The 8,809-nt window shown below is 42.8% G+C and overlaps 1 protein-coding gene across 1 annotated transcript in view; it reads right to left on the bottom strand.

Annotated features, from left to right (window-relative positions):
• Positions 1 to 401: 401 nt before the first annotated feature.
• The window catches only part of unc13ba (unc-13 homolog Ba (C. elegans)), a 194,544-nt gene continuing 186,136 nt past the window's right edge, over positions 402 to 8,809 (bottom strand). The window contains exons 33-42 of the mRNA XM_080894442.1: positions 7,880 to 7,968; positions 7,555 to 7,692; positions 5,449 to 5,572; positions 4,844 to 4,888; positions 4,474 to 4,545; positions 4,137 to 4,284; positions 3,958 to 4,014; positions 3,365 to 3,448; positions 2,915 to 3,074; positions 402 to 2,827 (exon numbers count right to left, since the gene is read on the bottom strand). Coding sequence (XP_080750568.1) covers positions 2,545 to 2,827; positions 2,915 to 3,074; positions 3,365 to 3,448; positions 3,958 to 4,014; positions 4,137 to 4,284; positions 4,474 to 4,545; positions 4,844 to 4,888; positions 5,449 to 5,572; positions 7,555 to 7,692; positions 7,880 to 7,968 — 1,200 coding nt within the window. The 3' untranslated portion in view covers positions 402 to 2,544. The remainder of the gene's footprint in view (positions 2,828 to 2,914; positions 3,075 to 3,364; positions 3,449 to 3,957; positions 4,015 to 4,136; positions 4,285 to 4,473; positions 4,546 to 4,843; positions 4,889 to 5,448; positions 5,573 to 7,554; positions 7,693 to 7,879; positions 7,969 to 8,809) is intronic.

Below are 8,809 nucleotides of genomic sequence, written 5' to 3'. Positions count from 1 at the left end.
AGTACTTATCCAGCCCACAACCATTTAAAATCACCAGTGCACTTAACAGTCTCTGAGTACCCAGAATAATAGAGCCTGCACAAGCCACGCAAAACATCCCAAGCACCGCTACCCCAGAACACCCACAGTACCCGGGGCCTTGTGGTTCGTGCTCTTTAGTTTAAACTGTTTTTTTTCTGTGAATTTTTATAGCTAAACCAACAGTTACCGTGATGAAGACTGAAGGTGTGTGTTTGCAAAGACAGAAAGATTAAACCTGGAGAGCAGGTGTGCAACTGAGTGTGGCGCTCAGGTAAGGCAGGAATCACTGACCGGAGCTGCCGTGCTGAGCGGGAACAGCGAGCTCTGTGACCAAAGACACGAGGCGCTGCCTTGATTCATAAATATTTTATGTACAAAATAATGTTACAAGTATATTTAACATGTGTCACATTAGAATAATGATAAGTACTTTACATACAGTCTTCATATTTCACAGTACATACATGGGGGAAAGGAAATCACAATTCTAGCTGACTGTTTACAATAAATACATGCTCTGGATGTAGGCATTGGTTTCATTTCTTACAAACTTACAGTGAAACAGAGTGCAAGAGTTCGGGTGTAACTACAGATGTGGCTCACTTCTAGTTGCTTTCGTGCAGCCAGTTTGGAAAAGTAAAAAGTGGGATGTCTGCAAAGGCCACATCTGTCAAATACAACCCGAAACATGAGAGAAAGCTGAATGAGGCTCGCTGAACACGGAGGTCCTTGGCACATAAACAGACAAGAGGGTGGAAAAAAAACCACTTACAGTCAGTCCATTCAAACCGGCCTGTTTGCTCTGCCTGTATTTTCCTTCAAAGTTTTACGTTAATGCAAAATGCCAGCTCATGTTTGGAAACACGAGAGCGGTCAAATATGTGACGGTGCACGCGCGGCGAGGCTGCGGCGGCTGATTCTATCTGACCTAGTTTGTAAAAACTGTTAAAGTAAACGAAATGGAATGATCATGTTTGGTCCTATATTCGTGTTCACGCTACGTAACACTTAAAAGGGTTTTTCAGCTGTTGTTTCCATTCACAGCATTTTGTCACCATCACAAATTAGCATTAGATCAAAACCTCAAACACCCAACGGCCCAGCAGTCAGTCAGAGTTTTTGCTTCTGAATAACATCTTTTCTTTTCTTTTAATTTACAAGTCAGTGTTGTCATATTTCAAGTCTCTTAAAGCAGGCTAGCTTCGTTAGCTAACTCATCTGCTTATTTTAAGGCAACGCAATCCATAAAAACTTGCTACAAAATCAAACCACAGCCCGTATTAGTGCTCCTGCAGGTTCTATAGATCAGTCTGAAGCTAACATCAAAGGGAAAAACACGTCTGAGGCATTTCCTGTTTAATTACCTGCAAATCATCAGGATCTGACGCTGTATCACAATATTTCACACTGTTAAATTTGGCTGCAAATGTGTGACGCTCACTCTGTGGATAATGCATAGCCTGACTACTGTGTGACGACTAGTCCTTTCTTAAGTTGTGTTAATAAACATATGTGCGTTACAGTTACAACTCCGTCTACGACTAAATTGTGTATCAGTCTTAAAAGTTTCGGCTTTCTGCAACAAATCAAATAAAGCATTTGTTCACTGTAGTGTGTTTTCATGACATTAGGTTTTGGATCCAGAGGTTGTTCCACACACACGGTGTCTGTAAAGAGTTTAAAGGCCTCAAAGGCTCAAACATTATAGAAGAATATGGGCTCGTGTAATCTCAGTGATACTCACAGTCAACAGACAGTCAATTCACCAGCAAGGACTACACCCTGAAACACATTTAGACAAAGTTTATGGAGGGTGAGCAAAGACTTAGGCCTACAGTGGCGTCGGCCTCACTGAGGGTCAGCAGGGGCCCCTGGAGTCATGAAAAAACAGAGGGAGGTCGTTTATAGACGCATGAGTGAAAGGGGAGTGTTTGAGCTGTCGTCCTGCTGCTAAACTTCAGAGGTTACTGATCAGGTCTAGTTTTAAAATGTGTCGCGCGGTCAAGTATCTCGGTGGTTTTTGAAAGTCAGAATGATTTTATCCAGATTAACTCACTAAAATATTAAATTATGAAATGACACCACAAAAAAAAGCAAAGTTAACTGGATAGATGCTATGCTGAGCTTCCCTTCACCTGAAACGATCACAGCTGCCGTTCCTGAGAACGTTTTCAGAAGTTTCTTCCTGTTTAGAGTTTTGTTTTGTCTCTGTCGTTGCTGAGAGCTTTCTCGTAGGGTTGGTTGGATCGGTGATTCTCTCTAAAGTCATCGTCTGATATAAAATCCATTGACAGGACTGGTATCGCAAACTGGTGCTATGAAAAGTCTTTTTTTTACATTTTGAGAGACGATCTCTTCCTCAAAATTTGCCCTTTTTAACAAATCCATTTTTCTTATTCCAACTATGATAAACTCGTACGTCATCAGTCAGAAGGGTCTCCGTTAGTTAAGGATGAAGGTGAAACGCTGCTCACAGACAAAGCCGCGCTTCTAAACCTCGCTTTCAGTAAAGCCCGTTTCGGCTCATCTGCCTTCCTCCGCGGGGCGAGTTTCCGATTTCAGCTTGACAAACTCTTTGGCCACCTCGTCAGCAGGACGCTGGGACAGGATACGCATCACCGTCATGCCCGTCTCGTCGGTGTGAACGCGTGGCCCGAGAGGACACCAGCACACGCAGCTCTTGCGGTCGGCCACGTCGCGCAGCTGAACGACGGCCACGCCGACCACCCGGTCCGCCCGTCCAAAGCAGTAATCCTTCACCGTCACCTGCAGCTCGTAGCAGTCCGGGGATTCTTTACCCAGGACGCTGCGAGCAGAGGAAACAATTAACCATCTGCGGTATCTCAACCCACTCAACAATCTTACTTGCTGGCGCTTCAGATTTCCAACTCACAACTGGAAAGCCTCGTTGAATTTAGCCGTCCAGCTGTTGTTCTTGGATTTTGTGGTGAACTTGCGCTTCTTGTCAGCCAGGAATGGACCGACCATGGAGACGTCGACGAAAGGCCGAAACATCCCAGACGTCTGCCACTTCATGTCGTTCACCGCGATGACTGGAGGGGAGATGAGAGAGAGGGTGAGCAGATAAAGGACAAGAGAGACAAACACAAAGCAGTGGGGGTGATGCTACTGCATGCACGCATGTAGATTTACAAACACAAGAGTGAAAAAATGATAAGAAACTACTGAAGATATAAGAAAGCATTTCGAGTTCACCCCAAGTTTACTTGATTTGGTCAAAATTTGCTCCTAAGTTTAAATTCAAATGTTTGAACAGATCTGCTCCGTGTGGAGACGAGGTCTGTTGTTGTGATTTAAACACATCTGTATGCGTGCGTCTCACCTTTGACGTTGACCTTGCGCTCTTTGCCGAGCAGCATGTCGATCTGCAGCAAGGCCTCTCCGATCGGCTTATCTACCCCCGAACCTGCACGACACAGCCGGAGCGGTATCACACACTAACGCGATTAAACACATCTTTAAACTTCACTCACTGTGTAATTCACTTCTTATGGCGGCTTCAGTGACCCATTTTCATTTCTTTATTTCTGCTTTGGGCAAGCTTGTTAATTTAATCTCCACACAAGCTGATAATGGAGAGTTGGGTGGCAGAAATGTTACACCATCAACAACAGCGAATCACCAAAGTCCAGTCAAATACAGGGAGGAGGAGAGGAGGCATGCGCTTTGTTTCAAGGGTGCAAAAGGACCTTTCATTAAAGCTCATCGCTGTGATAGCAACATTTCCAAAATTCTCCAAACTTTTCTCATTATTTTCCTCTTTAATATTAACTGTGAGCTGCGAGGGGCTCCAGCTCTACACGAGTGTGAAGGTGTTGGTTCTGTTTCTGTGTTGATTCGTGGTGAGGAGCACTCCACCTCCTGGGGTCTATTTTACTCGGAGTTTAGCGAGTTCTTCTTGTATCAAAGACTTACCCCTATCAGGTCTGATCTTCTCATTGGCGGTGATTCTGATGCCCATCCCATCATGCACTGAGAGGACAGGGAGGGGGAGAAAAGTTTAAGGAACATTTTAGCTCGGTTTGAACCACAGAGAAGACAAAAATCATCCACACTGTGCGTGCAGCGAGTGAACTTTGTGTGTGTGCGATCACCTTGGGAGTGCTGTGTGGTGACAAAGGTCTTGATGAGAGCATCGGTGCTCTGGGAGTAGAGGGAGAGGGCGTAACGCAGCGATGCCAGTTCAGGACTTTTCTCGACGAACGCCTTCTTCAGCCCATTTCCTCCTGCGTGGAAATATTGCTGAAAGGAAAGGAAGTGGCAAGGTGGAAGTGAGGAAATGCTCACTTTAGAGGAACATCTCAATAAAATACTGAAGAGTATTGAAGAGTAATACAATTTTCTTCTAAACTCTAAGCTCATCCAGGCACTTCAAATACAGCAGCGAGACGGAAAAATGAAGCTGTAAAAGAGATGTAGGTGTTCACCTACCTTGATTGACTCGAGGCTTGCATCAATAATTATGCACTGCTTGGGCGTCAGGGTTTTGGCTTCACCTCCTCCCTACAGAAGTCAGAGAAGTTATACATCACAGATACACAAAACCAGATCATGAGCACACAGCACACATCAGTAAGTCCTGATGCTGGATAATAACTACAGCTAACTATTAAAGAAAGTCTGGAAGTTTGCAGTTATGAGCTGTGAAGGTGGTAAAATGGATTTGAATGTACTGCGACTTGTGCAGGTTTACTGACTTTACCTACGATTCAAACTGCAGGGTTATTATTGAACTGTAATAAGAATTTACAATGAAACATAAAGGCAGCTACGCCCTTTATCGACAGTCTACGTGTGTTACCTTGAGGTTAGAAAGTCCTTTAGCTGCTGTGAGGAGCTGAGCTCCCTGCAGAGAGAAAGACAGAGAGGCGGAATATATGAAATCTTAATAACCTTCATTTTTTCATTATTACTGCAACATTAAAGAAATCTAACAGCAGCAGTCGTTTTGTAAAAATGCTGATGTCGGACACTAGATGGCAACACAGGGCTGGATCTGCAGCACACTGCATCACACTTAAAGATGGTCATGTATAAGCTAGCTGTAAACTCTATTTACTTTGTTTTTTTCTGTAAAAAATTATTTTTGTAAACTAATTTAGTACATTTAGGAAAATTAGTATGATGCTGAGAAGACAGAAAAACATAATAAATACAACTGTCTCTAAATTTGGTTAGATTTGACCCCCAGCAAGAAACAACTCTGTCTCAGACATATTACCAAAAAAGTTTTAAAAGAGAAATCAATACAAATTGGGACAAACTGTCCTAGATGGTTGTCCTTTCATAAATGTGTCCTTGTGTGTGTGTGTTTTCCATCTCCTTTACTGTCCCCAGAGTAATCTCATGAGTATGTAAACGCTGGACTTTTGATGGCCACTCAGTTGTGCTGGTTAATGTGCTCACCAAGCTGTCATTGCTCTGAGGCAGCACGATGGTCTTCTCCAGGCTGCTCAGGACGATCTTCCACAGATCCTTTAAGATCCTCTTCAGCACCGTCTTCTCACAGATGTCAGCAAAAATACTGAGACTGGATTACAAGCAAACACGGAAAAATGTGAGGGACCGTGTCACTCTGTGCCCGTGTGCTGCACAAAAGACTGACACAAACACAAATAAACCCTAACGAAGAAAAACTAACACGAACATGATGACAAAGGATACATCTGGCTTTTTCAAAATGAAAATAAAAAATCCAGATATTCCAGTGAAACAGAAAAGAAGCAAATATCAATGTTGCTAAAAAAAACCCTTTTTGTTGTGATTGTACAGCACGCTCTGTCTCATAGCTGAGGCCTCATTCATCGAAATAATTTGATTGCTATGGAAGCAAAGATACGGCCTGATCAGGTGACGCAAAAAGATGAAACATATTAACATGTTATGATGCTGGGTTTCTGTTAAATCTCTCCTTGTTTTATTTAATAATAATAATAATAATAATAATAATAAGGTATATCATTAATAACCATGTTATATTGAGAGGTGTGTAGTTCTAAACAGATGGACTTTGAGGCGCAATTTAAAAATAGAAAGTTGATGGTCTGGAGATCTGGTGGAAGTGTCCTCCAAGGCCTGGAGCAACTAAAGGCTCTGAGTCCTGTAGCAGTTCAGGCGAGCAGATGAAACAGAGTAAAGAATTCAGCTCATTTGATCAGAGGTAGTGATGATAATTCTCTCAGGATGAACACAGAAGCATTTTAACTTTTCTGTTTCCATCGACTTTCTACCACTTTGTCCAGTTGAGGGTCTCTGAGGGACTGGAGCATATTGTAGTGAGTTTTGGGATTTGGGGTGCATGGTCATTTTTTAACGACTCATCTGTTTTCAGTCATAAGCCAACGAGCAAACGGTGGATAATCCTCCTTTCTTAACCTATAATGTTTTATTCTGAAATGAGTGAGACCTTCAAGTCATCAGGAAGGTGTTTACAAGACCTCACAGCCAGCTGTTCTCCCAGACTTCTACTTAAATCCACAGGTATTGCCCCCTGGTGGCCACTAAAAGAATGCAGCTAGGTCTATCTTTTCTACTGTGTACATGTTTTACATCAACTTCTTTTTAATAAGCTCTTGTAGTGGATTAAAAGTGGATTAAAAGTGCCAAAACACAACAGTTGTCGCCTTAAGGCTCTTTATACTGTAAGGTACAGACGCTGTTCAGCTTAAAGACACTGTAGGACAAGCCCCTTTGTTACCAACAGGCCCCTCCTGTTACTCCATACGTTTGTACTTTAAAATGCTGTCTGTAATTTGTCACACGACAACTTCGATGAAGGCCACAACCTGACACAAACACACGCTGGTTGATGGTCAAGTTGTTTTATATACTACAAGTGTTGCTGGAGCTTTAACCAATTCAAATTCCCCTCATTCAAAATTTGAATGTCACCAGTCTTACCCAGTAATCTATCTGCCCTTCAAGCCAGTGACTCCCTGATCTTTAAATTCATTGTGAGATGTCTCTGTGTTTAAGGCTGCTTATTGTGCAGCGCTCGTCCTTTCCATCTCCACCTCATCTGGGTCGTCCTGACTCCATCAGCCATCTGTTTACACTGCTCCACCAACACAAGTGTCTCCGGTGACTTCAGTCACTATCTTGAACCTTCAGCTGGAGCCTTTGCTCTGTCTCATCACTTTGCATACTCATATTTTGAATCTATGTTTCCCCCGTACTGCAATACTGTTCATATGATATTCCAAACAGCACACTCTGTACCAATAAATAATGAGACAAAAAACACACATATGAGTTATAGCAGCTTGCAGCCATAAAATATTAAGGTAAAAAAAAAAAATGTCTCGGAAGTTTCTACCTATGAGCACTGCGGTACCGCCAAGCTGGATCGATTTTAACTCGCAGAAAGTAAAAAATCATTTGGGTTAATGGAAATACACGTTTCATTTAATCCATGAAATTAATGACTTAAAACTTCAAGAGTACATTCAAGTTAGGACAGTCACTCTGGTGGTGTACTCTGATATAATCTACTTTACAACATTAGCTACTTACTTCCCATCCAGAAACTCCATGAGGGGCCTCAGCATGGTGTCAGCGTCTGCCTCAGCGGTGCTGTGGTTGGGGGGGCCTTTCATCTGGTAGAGAATCTCAGCCATCTGACGCATGCAGCCGTTAATGCGAGTCTGGAAACTGGAGGCAGAGACCGAGGCAAACTTAGAGGAAAAAGACTTCTGCAAAGGCGGTGAATGCTCAGTCATTCAAGTGTGTGTGTGTGTGTGTGTGTGTGTGTGTGTGTTAGGTTCCAGCTCTATCAGGATAAGCTTGGCTTGGGCTTTTAGTTGGCTTGATTAAGACACCAGGAAATGAGCATTTTTACCTCTTAGCAAACATGGTGCTGAAATTGTCCAGGACGGTGCTGAGCTTCACCTGCAGATCGTTCAGGATGTCAGCCGCCTCAGTATCCAGCTGCAGCACACATAAAAGAGCAGGAGCAGAAGGGAAGAGGAAGAGGAGGTGTTCACAGGTTATTTCAAACTTTTATTAGCAGTTCAACAGTCTGCTCGATAGACTGCAAAAACCTCAAGCATGAATCGGATGCAGCTTCGCGGCCGAGTATCCTGTGCTTCTGCAGCACGGCTGTCAAACTCGTTTTCATTTAACGAACTAGAAGGAGCCCAGTTTGATCTCGAGCGGGCTGGATCACTAAAGCCGCAATAACCTTAATATACATATATGCTACATGTATGCATAGAAAATATAAAGTACATTCAGAAATCATTTACATTTATTGAGTCATAAATTTATAAACAAATGATAAGATTGAAATTAGAAAAATGTAAATGAATCCAATAATCCATGACATTGTTACAACCTGTGAGCCAGGCTCAGTAAATATGTATGAACCAGACTGTGGAGTTAGACGAAAAGGCAGAAGTCGTACAAAACGCGTGCACGAGCTCTACTGCAGGAAGCGTGCTGAAAAGATGACGAGCTGTGTGTAACACCACATTTCTTTCACGGTAGGTTAGACACTGATGACTGCGAGCGCGTGAGTCACACAGCGACTTACAGTTTGGGCGTATTTGCAGTTTGATAGGTAGGCAAACAGGAAGTAAATGCTGACTAAAATGCACATTGGAAAGGCCGAGTTGTAAAGAAATCACATATGTAATGGGCGATACGGATGATGACTCCTTTTATGCCTCTTAAAAGCTATTTACCAGCGTGAAAAGGACACTTCGAGCTGTAGAGTGCACGCCACTTCCTTAAGAGTAGAGAATATATAAATACACCTCTGAAGTTTGAA

Source organism: Rhamphochromis sp. 'chilingali' (genome assembly GCF_963969265.1).
Source record: "Rhamphochromis sp. 'chilingali' genome assembly, chromosome: 10".
Lineage (NCBI taxonomy): Eukaryota > Metazoa > Chordata > Actinopteri > Cichliformes > Cichlidae > Rhamphochromis > Rhamphochromis sp. 'chilingali'.
Note: the sequence above shows the minus strand (reverse complement) of the source record. Positions and strands in the feature narration are given on the sequence as shown.